The sequence below is a fragment of the Plecotus auritus genome (genome assembly GCF_963455305.1).
Source record: "Plecotus auritus genome assembly, chromosome: 2".
NCBI lineage: Eukaryota > Metazoa > Chordata > Mammalia > Chiroptera > Vespertilionidae > Plecotus > Plecotus auritus.
The window spans coordinates 35,924,346-35,943,439 of NC_137771.1; the positions used below are offsets into that span (position 1 = coordinate 35,924,346).

The 19,094-nt window shown below is 41.9% G+C and overlaps 1 protein-coding gene across 2 annotated transcripts in view; it reads left to right on the top strand.

The window, feature by feature from the left end:
* FAF1 (Fas associated factor 1) overlaps positions 1 to 19,094 on the top strand; it is a 389,848-nt gene that overhangs the window by 343,442 nt on the left and 27,312 nt on the right. For both annotated transcript variants that reach the window (XM_080652360.1, XM_080652361.1), the window contains 3 exons: positions 5,739 to 5,819; positions 7,100 to 7,177; positions 17,282 to 17,494. In XM_080652360.1, the coding sequence (XP_080508486.1) occupies positions 5,739 to 5,819; positions 7,100 to 7,177; positions 17,282 to 17,494 (372 nt within the window). The remainder of the gene's footprint in view (positions 1 to 5,738; positions 5,820 to 7,099; positions 7,178 to 17,281; positions 17,495 to 19,094) is intronic.

Here is a 19,094-nt window from a genome sequence, read left to right on the forward strand (position 1 = left end):
AGAAACACGATCAGCTGCCTCCTGCACACCCCCTACTGGGGATATGCTTGCAACCAAGGTACATGCCCCTGACTGGAATCGAACCCAGGACCTTCAGTCCGCAGGCCGACACTCTATCCACTGAGCCAAACCAGTCAGGGCATGTTGTCACTTTTTTAAATGAGTTGTAGTAAAATCTGATTCAGTGGCTACTTTTTCAGAGATACAGAACTATACTGAACCACGTAGTGTGGCACCATGGGAGTAGAGAGAAACCATAGGCTATTGGGGAAAGAAAGACTAGGTTTGAGTTCTAATTCCAGCACTCTTGACAAGTCATATAATACTCACAATCTATACTAATAAAATGGTGATATGCTAATGAGACCTGGTCGACCGGACATCTGACTTCCTTCTGGACAGTTAGAGGGCGACCAGGCTGGCAGGGGGGCAGTTAGGGAGCGACCAGGCCAGCGGGGGTGTAGTTAGGGGGTTACCAGGCCGGCAGGGGGGCAGTTAAGGGGCAACCAAGCTGGCAAGCAGAGGCAGTTAGTGGCGATCAGGCAGGTAGGCAGGTGAGCAGTTAGGAGCCAGCAGTCCCAGATTGCAAGAGGGATGTCCAACTGCCGGTTTAGGCCCCATCCCTGTGGGGGGCCAAAATTCATGCATGGGAAGGGGGAGTCCTCAGCCCAGCCTGCACCCTCTCCAATCCGGGACCCCTCGGGGGATGTCCGACTGCCAGTTTAGGCTGGGCTGAGGGACCCCCCCACCCTCCCGTGCACGAATTTCATGCCTCTAATAAGAAATATACTCACATAGGCTGGCTGGTGTGGCTCAGTGGTTGAGCATCAACCTATGAACCAGTTTGATTCCTGGTCAGGGAACATGCCCAGGTTTTGGGCTTCATCTCCATTAAGGGGGCATGCAGGAGGCAGCCCATCAATGATTCTCATCATTGATGTTTCTCTCTCTCTCCCTTCCTCTCTGAAATAAATAAAAATATTTTTTTTAAAAAAAGAAATATACTCACATAAAAATTGCTAATCTGCAGAATACTCGGAACTTCAGATGTGTAACTGTTGAGCACTGATAATTCCACTATTTCATCTATCAAATATGTAATGAATGCCTGTCATGTGTAAAATAGTATTCTAGATGTTATAAGAGAATACAGAATTCTTCCCTATGGGATCTTACAGCTCAGGGAGGGAGCAGTAAGTTAAATATACAAACAAGTGAGTACAAAGCTGTATAAGAGCAGTGACAGTTATGCTACAGATGAAAAGCTCCAGTGGAGGCTATTAGTTCCAAGCAGTCCAGCTTCTCACTTTAGTGTGACAAAGGGTGTTTTCATATCAGGCAGCCAAGCCAGAGCCCAGGCAGCACCCGAGACCCATTCCTGAACCTGATTATCCAGCTGTTATACCTCTACATAATCAACATGTATTTCTAGTCACTTTGTCTGATGTGTCCTCTCAGATTTAGCAAGAGGATCCTTCACAAGGACATTCTTTGTAGGACATAGGAGAAGTTCCAGGAGGCACATCTACAAGTTATGGGAACACAGTTAGACATGAAATGTTAATCACAACACCTGGGGTTTCTTAAAAATCTAATCATATAGAATAATGCAGGGAAGTCATCCAAGCAGTGTTCTCTAAATCCAGAAATTAGAGATGACTGTGAGCAGGACAGTTGGAGGGACAAGACAGAAAAGAAGAGCCCTGGCTGATTTGGCTCAGTGGATAGAATGTCGGCCCAAGGACTGAAGGGTCCTGGGTTCAATTCGGTTAAGGGCATGTACCTCGGTTGCAGGCTGGATCCTGGCGCTGGTCAGGGAGCATGCAAAAGGCAACCAATCGATGTGTGTCTCTCACATCGATGTTTTTCTCTCTCTCTGTCTCTCACCTCCCTTTCACTCTTTCTAAAAATCAATGGAAAAATATCCTCGGGTGAGGATTAAGCAAAAACAAAACAAAAGACAGAAAAGAAAAAACAATAGCCATTCACAAGCAACTACCAACACATAAGAAACTATAAATATGATAACTTTAGGAAAATTCATCCTGAGCCAGCCGTTCTGTCTGGGATGATCAGAGAGGCAAGGGTAAAAGCATTGGATTATAGGGAAAGGAGGGGCAGGGTAGGAAGCTGTCAGGAGACCTGAATTCAAGTATAAACCCTGCCACTGACTAACAGGTAGTCTTGTGTAAATCACTTGCCCTCATGTGGTTTCATTTTCTTCATCTATATAGTGGCTCTTTGGACATGTTGGTCTATTATATTTCTAAAGGTAAATGAAAAGTTGGTAGGATTTTGAGTATAAAGCTGATGGAGCAGGAAGTCTTTCAGGTGGAGCAAGCCACATTATTTAAGGAACAAAAGGAAAATAATGTAAAACTTGAACACTGGGCTCTTCTCAATAAATCATTTGATTCCATAAAGTAATGATAAAGGTGGTCCAAGCATGATTATCCATGTCTTCTCCTATTAAACTACTAGTAGCCCTGCACACAAATCCATGCGCCAGTAGCTCTCTGCGGGGCCTGGCCGCTCCACGCCCACTGCCCAGAGGCTGTTCACGGTGCAGAGGCCCATCTGCGGCCAGGCGCGGAACGCTTGCTGTGGTGACGAAGCAAGCATTCTGCCAGGCCGCTCAAGCTGCCTGCTCTCAGCGGCCGCCCCTCCAGGACTGGGGAACTCCAGCGGGGCTGAGAGGACTGGGCACTGCCATCTTGTGGCTATGGGCTCCGCCATCTTTATGACGGAGTGATGGTTAATTTTCATATTACCCTTTTATTAGATAGGATGGCCTGCTTATATAGCCCAGTGCTAATGGGATGCCTAATATAAAATTGGTGCTTATTGAATATTTGTGAGAGGGAAGGGAGGGAAGATAAATGGGAGGGAATTAGAGGAGAAGGGAAGGAAGCAAGTTAGCCGGTTCAGGAAGTCCCCTCTCAGTAGGTACCACGTTTTGTGGCATGGATCCCTGTATTTAATGTTCTTTCATATCTGCCAGTCTTTTTTAAGACAGAGCTGTTTACTTAGAATGCTTTTATTATAAATTTGTGCTCAAAGGGCTCCAACTATGGTAGCTTTTGGAAGGTTCCTTTGTTGCATGTACATAGTGTCATAACAGGTCATTTCTGCCCGGCCAGTCAATGTCATGGACTCAGATGGGGCTGCTTTATGGATGAGCTATATCATTTTCCTCCTTAATTTTACTGCAGACAATAAATATTTTATGCCTGGAAAGACAACTCATTTATTCAACAGGTGCTTATTAAACACATCAAAAAAATCTAGGCACTGTATGAAATACTTGGAATGCAGAGGTGTATAATATAGACTAGGTCCCTGCCTTTGTGATGCTTTCAGTGTCATGGGAGAATCTCACATTAAATAAAAAATTATATTATAATTAATGCAATTGTGATAAATGTTTTAAAGGGAATGTACAGAATATTATGAGAAAAACGTGCATTAATTTGGAGGAGTGGGATCAGGAAAGGAAAGTAAAATTAAAATTTTAAAGATCTTAAATATTTTATTATTTAAAATATACACTGAGTGGCCAGATTATTATGATCTCTGAACATATAATAATCTGACCACTCAGTGTATATCCTATATAATAAAAGGCTAATATGCAAATTGTCCCCTCAACCAGGAGTTCAACCAGCAGGCAGGCTGGCCAGCCGCCCATGTCCCCTCCCCCTGGCCAGGCTGGCCGGACCCCACCCATGCACAAATTCATGCACCGGGCCTCTAACATATATATGTATGTATATATGTATATATACACATATATACATATACACACACACACACACACACACACACACACACACACACACACACACACTGGCCAGATTATTATGCATTCAGAGATCATAATAATCTGGCCACTCAGTGTAAAAGGATAAGATTACCCCCATAAGTTGTTGATTATATTAGGTATATCTAAATTTGGAAAGATAGACTTGTCCACAGAAGTATAGAATCATTAGAAATTCAGTCCTTTAATAAATGACTGAAAAGGAAGACATTATTTACCCAAGAACACACAGCTTGCTTCTGGCAGGGCTAGAACTTGAACAGAGGTCTGCTAATCCTCCCATTACCTCTCCTCAGTGACTTAAAAAAAGAAGATGTTATATATCAAATATAGATCAGTCATAGCCAAAAAAATGATTAAGTAACCATTCTGTACAAACTTGTATATTGAGTGGGGGAAGGAGTTTAGAGAGTAATAAGTTAGGCAAATGCAAATATAAAAATATATATAAAATATGTCCTATCAGGCTTATTGTACCTGGTCATAGTAAAGCCGTAGCGTATAAACCAAAGTGGGAACTACCTAGTTGAATTAGTTAAGATATGTTTTAAGGAATATGTTTCTATTTCTTTAAAATATAAATACTGATGACTAAGTACAAATTTCCAAGTAGAAGTTTTTAAAACCCATTTTATTCATGTGTAATATTATATGACATGTGAATTATTTTGACTGCTTTGCAGCCTGTGTGGTCTCTCAGGTTAATCATTGTTCCTTATATTTTGTTCCAACATATATTTTCCCTAGCATACTTTTTCATTATGGATAGTATAGCAATTAGCTTCAACATTTAAGTCTTATTTTTTTACTTGAAAGATTTGGAATTAATGAAATATTACTATTCATACCAGAGATTGTGAAATTAATTGAATCATTGAAACTATAAGGTGTAAGAAACTTCAGGGAGAAGTTCAAAATGTACACTCGAATTAGAAAGAGCACCTAAGACAGTGCTGAGCATATACTCAACCTTGAGTGAGCATGTAATGAATAGGGGAGACAAAAAGTTACAAAGTATTAAGTTAAACCATATGAAATTCCATTTTTAACGTCAAAATAGCTAAACATTTGTGACTTTGTGATTCAGCCTATTAAACAAAATGATCAAAAAGGTCATCTATAGTCTGATGTCAACAGATGTATTTATTAAATTTAAGTAAATGTATATTGACTATACTCTAGAATTTAATAAATGAGAAGTCTGACAGTTGAATTCACTTTTAATTTTGTATGAAATTGAAATTTAAATGTAGGCAGGTGGCAAAATTATTTCAGAAACTAAAAATATTCTAAAAGATCTAGAGAACCTCTCAGTTATTCAGACTTCATGATTGTGAAGGTATTGAGGAAATACTTACTTAATAACCAAGCTTTCCTGGTGTGGTATGGACTGAAGTTAACTAGGGTATTTTGCTTTCAGACTCTCGCTATGCTGACCAGGGTATTACTGCCAAGTCCTTTATTTCTCTCCCAGTCCTTAGTCCCAATGCTGACACTCTCCAGGTTTATCTTAGAAAAATCAAGTGGAAAACAAAGGGAACTAATCATTGTAAAAATGAAGTGTCAGGTGCTTTACTAGACAATTTATATATTATTACATTTAATTTTAACAATAACCCTATGGGACAAATATTATTTTTATTTTATAGATGAAAAAACTGAGACCTAGAAAGATTAAATAACTTGTGCAAGGTCACACACAGTTTGTTAGTGGTAGAGAGCTAGTCTTCGAACATTCTTATTTTCACTATATACTATGCTACTCATCTTATTGTTTGCTTATTTATATTTTATGCACCTTAAAAGTGTCTTGTTTACTTATAATAAATTCACACATGAGTAAAACAAGGAGATTGCCATATTTTTCTTTTAAAAATGTAATATGGTAAAACACATTTAAATCTTTCTTTCTTTTAAGGATGAACGTGAAGCGAGAGAAAATGTGAAGAGAGAGCAAGATGAGGCCTATCGCCTTTCACTTGAGGCTGACAGAGCAAAAGTAGGTTTGGTCAAGGGTCTTCTGGGATAAAGAACTCAAACCTTGCCGAAACCGGTTTGGCTCAGTGGATAGAGCGTCGGCCTGCGGACTGAAGGGTCCCGGGTTCGATTCCACTCAAGGGCATGTACCTTGGTTGCGGGCACATCCCCAGTGGGAGGTGTGCAGGAGGCAGCTGATCAATGTTTCTCTCTCATCGATGTTTCTAGCTCTCTATCCCTCTCCCTTCCTCTCTGTAAAATATCAATAAAATACATTTTTTTTAAAAAAGAACTCAAACCTAAATATTTATTTCATTACTTAAGTGCCAGCCCTTTTATCACTTTGATCCCCCAAAAATGTTGGGTTTGCAGTGGAGAAAGCTAGATTCAATTAACAGAAAGAACATAATTTTACCTCTGGGTCCTTAAAGTATGGTATGGTTCATTTTGACAAGATAAAGTTTGTTGAGAATCATGAAAATGAAAACAAAATGGGGATATTATCTGTTTTATTTTAATTTTAGTGAGTGTAGGGTACAACCTAACAATTTTTAAAAAGCTTTCAGGTGATTCTAATGTGCAGTCAGGGCCGAGAACCACTGATTTATTTAATGCTTTTTGAGCACCTGCTTATGTACTGGGCATTGAAGGAGGGTAAAATGAATGAGCCACAGTTTCCACCCTCAAAAATGTAGTAGAGTAGATTAAATCAAGAGCACAGATAGCTGTAACACTTAGGCAAGGATTCTAAATGTCATAAGGGAAGCACTAAGTTCTGTGAGAATTCAGTGAACAGGAGTTCAATAGAAAGGTTTTTGGTGTTTTTTTTGTTTTGTTTTCTTTTTTAGCTTTTCTGAAAAGCCAAGAAGTGAGAATGGACTGGGGAGGGATCCATAGAAGAGGCTGTATATGTGAACTGGATGAAGAGGGTTGGGAGAGAAAAAGTAATATTTGCTAACAGCAAAGGGTGCGTGGTAGAGGCTGACATGAATAAAGCCTGATATTTGGGTAAAGGAAACATAGCCAAAAAGACTAGAAAGGAAAATGAGACAACAGTTTTAATGAATGCGACACTACTCAGAGCTACCTAGGTATTTGAATAGGAACCCAACATGAACAGAGAGCTATGCTTTGTTGTTGCTTTCATTTTTATTCTTATTCCAGAGAGAAATACTTTTAATACCACAGTGCACCTCTGGGTCATGCTGGGATTTAGCTCTTTTTTTTCTTCTTTTTCTTTTCTTTCCTTTTTTTTTTTTAAATGTTTATTGAGTGCTGGCTCCCTTTCTCTTTTATCAACAGAGGGAAGCTCATGAGAGAGAGATGGCAGAACAGTCTCGTTTGGAACAGATTCGAAAAGAACAAGAAGAGGAACGTGAGGTATGGCACAATTTGAAAGTGTTATTCAAAAGCTAGATTTGTGTCCTCTGCATTTGATACTGAGACTGTTAATAGTTCTTAGAACTTCTTTCCACATTTCCCACACTCATTTTAGTATGGAAGATCTTATCCTTTCCTAATCTGTTGTATAGAACTCTTCAAAAACTTGATCTTAGACTAGATTCTATTCCTTTCCCTTCTTCTTGCCTGACAAATACTCCCATTCTTCCTGGATATTGTCTCACCCAAAAAATACAGAGATTCTATTGTCAGCCTTTTCTTTTTTTAGCTTTTTTTTTTTTAATCTTTATTGTTGAGTGTATTAACAGATGTCCCCTTTTTATTCCCCCTTTGCTCCCCTCCACCCAGTTCCCACCCTGCCCCAGACCTTCACCACTCTATTGTTATCTGTGTCCATAGATAATGCATTTATGCATGTAAGATCTTTTGGTTAATCCCTTCCCACCCGCCCCCCCTTCCCTCTGAGATATTTTACTCATCAGTTTACTTTGTTCATTAGATTTCTTGTTTGTTTATTTTCATTTTTAGATTCCCTTGTTGATAGATATGCATTTATTGCCATTTTATTGTTCATATTTTTTTCTTATTATTCTCCTCCTCCTCCTCCTCCTCCTCCTCCTCCTCCTCCTCCCTTCAACATTTCATCTAATACTGGTTTGGTGATGATTGAACTCCTTTAGCTTTTTCTTGTCTGTGAAGCTCTTTATCTAACCTTCAATTCTAAATAATAGCTTTGCTGGGTAGAGTAATCTTGGTTGAAGGTTCTTGCTGTTCATCACTTTGAATATTTCTTACCACTCCCTTATGGCCTGCAAAGTTTCTGTTGAGAAATCAGCTGACAGTTGTATGCGTGCTCCCTTGTAGGTAACTAACTGCTTTTCTCTTGCTGATTTTAAGATTCTTTCTTTGTCTTTAACCTTTGTATTTTAACTAGAGGCCCGATGCACGAAATTCTTGCATGGGGGGGGGCAGTCCCCTCAGCACGGCCTTCAACGATGACGCCAGCGTCCTGCGCCCCAGCCTCTGGCCAGAGGCCCTCCCTCCACACGGCCGGGGCACAGTACGCTGGGGTCATCACCGGGGGTAACTGTGAGCCCAGCGTCCCGCGCCCTGGTCTCTGGCCAGAGGCCCCGCCCTCCGCGTGGCCAGGGAGTGGGACGCTGGGCCCCCGGCCCCTCCCACCACGCAGCTGGGGCGCGGGATACTGGGCTCGCAGTCGCTAGGGCGACGCCATCAGCGCACCCCCCCCCCCCACCGCAATGGGCACCGCCATCTTTGTCGTGGAGTGATGGTTAATTTGCGTATTACTTTTTTATTAGATAGGATTATGTGCCTTGATGTGGGCCTTTTTGGGTAGGTCTTGTTTGGGACTCTCTGCACTTCCATTTGTAAGTCAATTTCTTTCACCAGGTAGGGGAAGTTTTCTGTCATTATTTCTTCAAATAGGTTTTCAATATCTTGCTCTCTCTCTTCTTCTGGCATCCCCATAATGTGAATGTTGGTACATGTAAGGAGCCTCTGGGACAACTTCTAGTTGTCCCAGAGGCTCCTTATATTATCTTCATATTTTTAGATTGTTTTTTCTTTTTGCTTTTCTGATTGGATGTTTTTTGCTTCCTCATATACCAAATTGTTGATTTGATGCTCAGAATCCTCTACTCTGCTGTTGAATCCCTGTAAATTATTCTTTATTTCAGTTAGTGTATGCTTATTTTCTGACTGGTCCTTTTTCATGTTTTTGACATTCTCACTAGGATCCTTAAAGTCTCACTAAGTCCCTTGACATGCTCATTAAGATCCTTGAGTAACCTTATAACCATTGGTTTAAACTCTGTATCCAGTAGTTTGCATGCTTCCATTTCTTTTATTTGTAACATGTTTCTTTGTGCATTTGGCTGTTTCCCAGTGTTTGTTTCTATGTATTAGGTAGAGCTGTTACATTTCCTGGAATTGGTAGAGTGGCCTTGTGTAATAGGTGTCCTGTAGTCATTCAACCTCCCTGGTCACCTGGGCTGGACACTCTAGGTGCACCCCTTTGTGGGCTGTGTGCACAGTCTTGTTGTAGTTGAGCCTTGATTGGCATCACTGGGAAGAATTGGTCTCCAGGCCAATTGGCTGTGAGGACCAGCTGTGTCTACAATGGAAGAACTGCTGTGCAGGAGACACCCCTATGGAGCAGGACTTACTGAGTCTGCTTCTTGAGTGTGTCACTTGTGGATACATTGAGTTGTAATCTGGTATGGTCTGAAGCTGTCCACTGGTTGCACTGGCTGTGAGGCCTCCGAGGAGGTGCAAAGTCTCCCACTACCTGGGGCCACCCAGCAGAAGTTAAGAGAGATCTGCAGATGGCTGCTACTTGTATTGGCCTAGGACAGTGGTCGGCAAACTCATTAGTCAACAGAGCCAAATATCAACAGTACAATGATTGAAATTTCTTTTGAGAGCCAAATTTTTTAAACTTAAACTTCTAACGCCACTTCTTCAAAATAGACTCGCCCAGGCTGTGGTATTTTGTGGAAGAGCCACACTCAAGGAGCCAAAGAGCCTCATGTGGCTCGCGAGCCGCAGTTTGCCGACCACGGGTCTAGGAGGTGCCCAGGAAAGGCCCAGCTCTAAAGCAAGGCAAGTTGATGCTAGTGCCAGGTCTTGGGCCTTTTATTGCTAGGTTTGGGGCATGCTGAGTCCTGCTGCTGCTTGTTTGAGAGGTTTTAGCAAAGTCTGAAGCCTGAGCGAGGACAGGCCATTTGTATGGAAAAGCTGCTGCAAACAGCTTGGGTGGGCCTGCAAATTGGATGGGGTGGGGTCTGAGGGAATCACCAGGGCTGAGTGAACAGTGTAGACCACGGTGATGGGAATTCAGATATGGCTGCCAGTCAGCTCTGCAGTAAGGGAGGTCCCGGCACAGGAACAGTGACCCCTGCAAGCACCCCTGTCTAGGAGAAAGCTGTCCCCTAGTTCCTGCCTGGATGCCAGACAGTCCAGTTTTTCCCCGTCTCTGGATTCAGAGCTGCTGCCCAGCACTGGAGCTCAGAGGAAGTGAGACCCTGTAAGTTCATGCACAGGCCCTTTAAGAGGAACACCTGGGATTCCAGCAGTCTCTGTGTCACTCAGCCACAATCCCGAAGCTTCTTTTCCCAGCTCTGGAACTCTGGGGTCGGGGTCTAGTGTGTGGCAGGGACCCCTGCTTCTCATGGGAGGCCTTGGAGATATCCCTTTTGATTAAAAAAATGTCACATGTGTGGGTTGGAGTATCCCATTCTGTGCCTCCACCCCTCCTACCAATCTCAGTGTGCTTTCTTCTTTACTTTTCTAGTTGTAGGACTTTCATTCAGCCAGATTTCAGAGGGTTCTGAATGATGGTTATTCCATATTTTAGTTGTAATTTTGTGGGAAGCAGCAAGTACAGGAGTTTACCTACGCCACCATCTTGGTTCTCTCTCTATTTTCAGCCTTTTCACCAGGCTTCACTTTACCCACCAAAAGACAGTGAGTTACTTCTGCAACCTCTTGAACTGGGCCCCTAAATATGGGAAATCCATTTAGCTTGACTGATTTTTTTTCACCCCTATGTCCATGTCTTCTCCATAACAATATAGATAATTTTTCATTCACTCATTTTTCAATTCTTTTAATACTTAGTATGTGCCCAAAATCTCTTAGGAGATAGGGAGACGGACATGGGTCCTCCCATCCAGGAGTTCATAGTCTCGCAAAAATAGAATTACAATACCACATGTAACGTTATTATAGAGGTCTGCCTTAGTGCAGTGAAAACAAAGAGAAGGGGTGTTAAATGACTTCCTACGGCGGCTTCACAGAAAATAACTTTTCTGTAGATGTGAGATTAATAGCAAGATTCACTTAAGAAAAGAGGAAGCCATCTAACAAGTGATGGAAAGCCCAGAGAGCCCTAACTGGAACTGAGGAAAACTCCACAAGTCATCCTTCTCAGGCAGAGAATGTCACCTCCTACTTACTCAACTAATGTTTTTTGAACAAGAACTGTGCTGAGCACTGAAGGATAAACAAAGGAAAATAAAACATTTTCTGCCTGCCAGAAGATATTACATCTTGTAGAGAAGATGCAAAATGTCTACAAGTAATAGGAAGTCAAGCAAAAATGTGCAAAATAACATGAGAAGTGAAAGCGAAATACTTAAGGAGTTTAAGGGCAAAGTAAAAATCAGTTATAGCTTTGAGAATCAGACAACATATCAGAAGAAGTGATATTTGAGCCCAGTGTTCAAATATGTATAATATTTTACTGTTTGGAAATCAAAGTTTACTCATGTTTAAACACTTATTGAGTGCCTATCATATATGTACAGGACACTATGCCTGACAAACCCCAGTCTCGCTTCGCTGAGGGCTTTCAGTTATGGAGGGTAGAAAATACTTTGCTGAGTATCATCGGTACCTCAAGTGTTCTGCTAGCTGCTTTATATTGCTTACTCATTGACCGTTAAAACAAGCTACAAGGTTAGAGATTTCTCTACAAGTGAGAAAAACTGAAGTTCATTGAGAAGTCACACATAGCCAGCACACAATAAGTGCCTAGCATCAAACCTCAAATCATTGTTCCCTACTTTAAATCAGAACTTAATGTGATATTTCCTGGTTTCTCCTCCTGTTCTCCCTTAATCCACCTGTCTGCTTGCTTTCTGTTTTGACATTTCCATGCACAATATAACAACAGATGCTACATTATTACCTGAACGCGACCAATTATATTTGAGAAGAATAAACAACAGTAGCTCATTACCCCATTCATTGTACAGACAATGTCTGCTCCTCAATGTACCTAGTCTCCAAGGCTTTTCCCCAGAATGAAAACTGGCCTCAGATATCCCACACCATGGATTCAGTGTGGGAAACAATGAAGAGATATTAGATAAAAGTCAGCAATCTTGAGATCTAAATACCCAAGTTTTACTGGCAAGAAAGAACAAAAAACTAGATCAGTAGCTCAGTTTGAAATCTACTGGCTAAAAGCAAAGGCCTCATATAAGTAAACATTGTTGAAAAACAGTGATATAAAGGACACTGCCCTAGCCAGTTTGGCTCAGTGGTTGAGCATTGGCCCATGGACTGAAAGGTCACAGGTTCAATTCCAGTCAAGGGTACATACCTCGGTTGTAGGCTCAATCCCCAGCCCTGGTCTGGGCGCATGCGGGAGGCAACCAATCAGTGTGTATCTCTTACATCAATGTGGCACTCTGTCTCCACTCCCCCTTCCACTCTCTCTCAAAAAAAAAAAAAGAAAAGAAAAGAAAGAAATCAATGGGAAAAATAGCCTTGGGTGAGGATTAACAAAAACAAAAAAGACACCTATACTTGAATAGCAGCCTTAGTAAACATCATTGTTCAATTTCAATTTGGTTTGCTCAACAAGTATAATTTTTATCTGCATTTTACGTCTGTAAGAAAACAAGGAAACCTGCTATAAGTTGAAAATATGAACCAATCTTGGACTTCAGTTAATGGTTGCTTGGGGTTGCACTAGTTAAAAAGTCCTACTCTCTCAATTTTTATATGGAGAAGCTGATACTCAGAAATGAAGACATAAGAAATATAATCTAGCCCTGGCCGGTGTGGCTCAGTTAGTTGGGCATCATTCCATGCACCAGGAGGTTGCCAGTTCAATTCCTAGTCAGAGTGCATGCCCAGGTTCTGGAACATGCAGGAGGCAGCTGATCGATGTATGGATCTCACTTCAATGTTTCTCTCTCTTTCCCTCTCCCTGTTGCCCCCTCTCTCTCTAAAACTCAATAAAAAAATATTTAAAATAAAAGACCAGGGGAGAAACCAAGATGGCGGCATAGGTAAGCACCTAAACTGCTGCCTCGCACAACAATTTCAAAACTACAACTAAAAGACAGAACGGACACCATCCAGAACCACAGGAAAGCTGGCTGAGTGAAAATTCTACAACTAGAAGGAAAGAGAAAAGCTCACAGAGAATTGGAGGTACAGCAAAGGGTCTTTGTGCGCACAGAGGGAAGGGCGGCTGAGAGCCTGGCTGACTTTCTCTGGCGGAAGGGGGAAGGAAGCCCCCAACCGCACTGAACCCCAGTTCTAACTGCACTGAACCCCAGTCCCGGGTGAAACCCCGTGGACCCAGGCTCATACAGGGGCGTCTGGACTGTCAGGTAGAGAGAAAGGCACCCGGAGACTCGGAGACCCAGGGGAGACCCGGGGGAGCCCCGGTGGGCAGGGGGTCTGGAGACGCGCGCGCCAGTGTGCACAAAGGCTGCGGAGGTTGCCACAGGCTTTCCCTAGCAGAAGGGAGTCGGAAGCACCTGACTGCACTGAACCCCAGTTCTGACTGCACTGAACCCCAGTTCCAGGCGAGCCCCTGGGCACCCACGCTCTTACTGGGGGGAATCTGGACTCTCGGGCGGAGACTCAGGAGCCGGGGAAGGCAGGAGTCTGAAGGCGCGCGCGTGCCAGTGCACACAAAGGCTGCGGAGGTTGCCACAGGCTTTCCCTAGTGGAAGGGAGTCAGAAGCTCCTGACTGCACTGAGCCCCAGTTCTGACTGCACTGAACCCCAGTTCCAGGCGAGCCCCTGGGGACCCACGCTCTTGTGGCGGGGAATCTGGACTCTCGGACGGAGACTCGGGAGCCGGGGAAGGCAGAGGTCTGCAGGCATGCACGCGCGCAAGGGCAAGGCTGACTGGAAGCCAAGACTGTCTGCTCCGCCCTGAGACTCCACCCCATCCAAACTGAGCACAGAGGCTATTGCAATTTGGCAAGTCTAATCCTATAAGGCTGTCTCCAACACCGAACTTCTTTCAGCATAGACACAGCTGATCCTTACAGCCAACTGGCCTGGAGGTCAATTCCTCCCAGTGATACCAACAACAATCAAGACTTAACTACAACAAGGCTGTACACACAGTCCACAAAGGGGTGCACCAAGAGTGTCCACCTCAGGTTAACTGGGAAGGCCGACCCACTGGGCCATATAGGAAACCTAGCACACAAATCTACCCTACCAACTCAGGGAAGCAGTGAAAATGTGGCGTCAAAGAAACAGATCACAAACGAAAGAAATGGAGGAAAACAAACGACTGGATATAGAATTCAAAACCACGGTTATAAGGCTTTTCAAGAATATCCTAGAAAAGGCCGATAAATATAATGAGACCCTCGAAGATATGAAAAAGGACCAACTAGAAATTAAACATACACTGACTGAAATAAAAAATATTATACAGAGATCCAACAACAGACTAGAGGAACACAAGAATCAAGTCAAAGAATTGAAATACAAAGAAGCAAAAAACACTCAACCGAGAAAGCAAAAAGAAAAAAAAATCCAAGAAGTTGAAGATAGTGTAAGAAGCCTCTGGGACAACTTCAAGCGTACCAACATCAGAATTATGGGGGTGCCAGAAGAAGAGAGAGAGCAAGATACTGAAAACCTATTTGAAGAAATAATGACTGAAAACTTCCCCCACCTGGTGAAAGAAATAGACTTACAAGTCCAGGAAGTGCACAGAACCCCAAACAAAAGGAGTCCAAAGAGGACCACACCAAGACACATCATAATTAAAATGCCAAGAGCAAAAGACAAAGAGAGAATATTAAAAGCAGCAAGAGAAAAACAGTTAATTACCTACAAGGGAGCACCCATACGATTGTCAGCTGATTTCTCAGCAGAAACTATGCAGGCCAGACAGGAGTGGCAAGAAATATTCAAAGTGATGAATAGCAAGAACCTACAACCAAGATTACTCTACCCAGCAAAGCTATCATTCAGAATTGAAGGGCAGATAAAAAGCTTCACAGATAAGAAAAAGCTAAAGGATTTCATCACCACCAAACCAGTATTATATGAAATGCTGAAAGGTATTCTTAAAGGAGAGGAAGAAGAAAAAAGAAAAGATAAAAATTATGAACAACAAATACATTATCTATCAACAAGTGAACCTAAAAATCAAGTGAATTAAAAACCTGAGCAACAGAATAATCTGGTGAATATAATAGAATCAGGGACATAGAAAGGGAGTGGACTGATAATTCTCAGGGGGAAAGGGGTATGGGGGGGTTCAGAAAGAGACTGGACAAAAATCATACACCTATGGATGAGGACAGTGCGGGGGAGGTAAGGGCAGAAGGTGGGGTGGGAACCGGGTGGAGGGGAGCTATGGGTGGGAAAGGAGAAACAGTTGTAATAATCTGAATAAAGATTTATTTTTTAAAAAAAAGACCATATAACTAGAATTTAATTTTGATATACATAGCATCATATATTCACTGGGTTATTAATATATGACAGCATTACTAGAATAGTTTAATACTTGAAACTATTCAGCTGAAAGTCATTGCTGACTCAGGACACCAATCCTATATAATAAAACCCTAATATGCAAATCAACCAAGTGGTGGAACGACCGGCAGAACAGCTATGACGTGCACTGACCACCGGGGGGTCAATTGCCTCCCATTTGCACACTGACTGGGAATGGAACCTGCAACCTAGGTATGTGCCCTGAGCGGAATTGAACTTTCAATCTTTTGATGTATGGGACGATGCTCAACTAACTGATCCACCTGGCCAGGGCCCATTCCATTTTAATGTTAATATATCCAATATTCTACAAACTTTTAGTTCATTTCTACATAGGAAATGTATATATTTCAAATGTGAATAGTTGTGTGTAGGTGTGTTTTGTAAATGCTTTTAATAGCCTTAATTTTTATCCTAGGAAGGAAGCAACTGGTTATGTAATACCTCTTTCCTCAATCTCAAATACCCTAACCCTTCAGTAAAAAGAAAAAAATTAAATTACCTTTTTTTCCTATGGAGTTATTTATCACTTTAATAATTTGTGTCACCCTGGCCGGTGTGGTTCAGTGGTTGGAGCGTCGGCACACATACTCAAGGCTCACGAGTTTGATTCCCGGTCAAGGGCACATACCTGGATTGTAGGTTCTCTCCAGTCAGGTCAGGGTGCATACAGGAGGAAATGTATCTCTCTCACATTGATGTTTCTCTCTCTCTCTCTCTATATATATATCTCTCTCCCCCCCCCTGCTCTTCCTCTCTCTTCCTCTCCCTCACTCCTTCTCTTCCACTCCCTCTTAAAATTAATGGAAAAAATATCCTTGGGTGAGGATTAATAAAAAATAATAAAACAAGTTGGAATTTATTTTAATTAATTGCCCCTTAGGCTAATACAGTGATTTTTAATCAGTGTGCTGCAAGAATTCTTAAAACATGCAATATCTGACTATTTAATCTGGGGCACTGACCACTTTTTCCTTAGATTGTCAAATAGAAAAATGACAACAGCCAACACAACAATAGCCATCCAATGTGAATGCCCTGGCTTGAACCATAAATATATTGGTCATATGAGTTACATCTTATTGATCACATCTCATAATAATGTTGCATCTGATTGGTTAATTCTTAGTGCCAGAAATCCTTATATTTAATTATAGGCACCTGATTTTTAAAAAAAAAAAATCACTTTGGCCCTAGCAGATTTGGCTCAGTGGATAGAGCACCGACCTGCAGACTGAAGGGTTCCGGGTTCAATTCCAGTCAAGGGCACATGCCTGGGTTGCGGGCTCGATCCTCAGTAGGGAGCGTGCAGGAGATAGCTGATCAATGATTCTTTCCCATCGTTGATGTTTCTATCTCGCTCTCCCTCTCCCTTTTCTCTGAAATCAATAAAAATATTTTTTTTTTGAAAAATCACTTTGGAGCAAAAAGTTAGGTAATTACTATATATATATATATATATATATATATATATATATATATATATATATATATATATATACCTTTTTTTTTTTTTGTCAGATCAGTAAAAAATATATTTTTTGGTGTGCCACAGAATTTTAGTAGTCAATGTGTGCCGGGAGATGAAAAAGTTTGAAAATCGCTGGGCTAGTATTAAGAAAATGAAAAACACATGAGTTTGTTGTTCAAGCGTTAAGCTTGGTTAATAAATGGGAAATAACTTTTTGATGAGTTTCTGGAAAGCAGCAGCTTTTTTTCTAATCTCTCCCCCACTCCCCACAGTCTCACCCATTACATAGTTTAACACCTGGTTCTTGCTCTCCTTAGGCCATTCGGCTCTCCTTAGAGCAGGCCCTGCCTCCAGAGCCAAAAGAAGATGCTGAGCCCGTGAGCAAACTGCGGATCCGTACCCCCAGTGGAGAGTTCCTCGAGAGGCGTTTTCTGGCCAGCAATAAGCTCCAGATTGTCTTTGATTTTGTAACTTCCAAAGGATTTCCATGGAATGAGTTCAAGTTACTGAGTACCTTTCCTAGGAGAGACGTAAGTTCCTATGCCTTTCTTTGGGAGTGTGTCCAGATGGGAGATGTCCCATCATTAGGGCTGGATAAAGTAGTCCAAGGAAAGTCCAATGGTACAGCTTTTGGGGAAGGTATGGCCTCAGGCAGCAGACATATGCCTAATAACCTATGCTAGAATTTAGGTACTAGGTGTGGGGGTTTTTCCCTAGCTATTTCCCCTGTTCCAGCATTCATACAGGCTTTCCCAAGATCTCATCTCTCTAAACCTCAGAATAGATCTGAAAATTGTGTGCTTAACAGCCTAACAGAGTTAGATCAAGGTCAATGATTATAAGTTTCCTAAGAACGAGTCATGTTGAAACAAGAGTATTTTGTGATTTGATAGTTCTTATTAGCCTGGGAAGTCAAGGAGGGTAACCTATATTCACTGTGTATCTGCATTTCAGCAAGATTCTTAATAGTCTCTCATAGTATTCTGAGGCAAAGTAGAGAGATAAATCTACAGTTAGGTGGATTCATTGCTGATTAAACAGTGGTGACCACAAAGTGTTGACTAAGAGACTGCCCTCTCCCTGGAGGGAACCAAGAAGTTTTATATTTAACCCTTTATTACTCACCGTGCTTACTAGCAACTTAAATGAAGACTGTCAGATTTTTGGATTATGGAAAATAAGATTCAAGAAAACCTTGAAATACTAAAACAATAGACAAAAATGAACCTGGAGAAATATTACAGAAATGTAGAGAGATTTATGCATTAAGTTTAGAAAATCAATTGCTCAAGTTTGGAATGGAAATATCATGCTTTAGCAGAGATTATGGTTGAATTAAGCTGACTACCTATATATATAAAAGGCTAAGTGTCCATCCGTCCAACGGGTAGCTATGACACACACTGACCACCAGGGGGCAGATGCTCAACACAGGAGCTGCCATGGCACGCACTGGCCATTTAAAAATAAATGGCACCACGGACCTGGCACTGACAAACCAACACTCGGCTTCCCCCAAGTGGGACACAGGCCCCACCACTACCCCAGAGCCACACCCCACCCCACCAAATCGCAGCCAACGCTGCCAAGACCCCATGGCACAAAACTCGGCCCACAGCCCAGCCCAGCCTGGAAACAGTCGCTGTGGGTGCCAGGTAATAACATCACATACCTATGCCCAGCTTCCTCTCCCTAGCTACTAGCCTCCTTGGAGTTTCTTCAGCCGAGGAACCCACTTGCTTTATAGCCAAGTGCAAACATTTTACAGTTTAACCAAATGTCTGTGAAGCGTTTTCCCGTGCTTCATCTCATTTGATCCTCACAGAAGTCCTGGAGTAGGTAGATGGGAGACTCAGTAGAATCCTGTTTTCTTTTCATTAGCAAGACGTGAATAGTGATATTAAAATATTTCTTCTAATTAATTTCCCTTCAATGTGCACGAATCCATGCACTGGGACACTAGTACATAAATAATGTGTTTTGGCTGCCAACAGAAAGCTAGCTATAATTTTAGAGATACAATCTCATAATTCCAACAGAAGGGTCACTTGATGGTCCTATTCAGCTCTATACTAAGATAAACTACCTCTGAAAGAGTCCTTATTCTATGCTGAAACATGAAAAAACAGC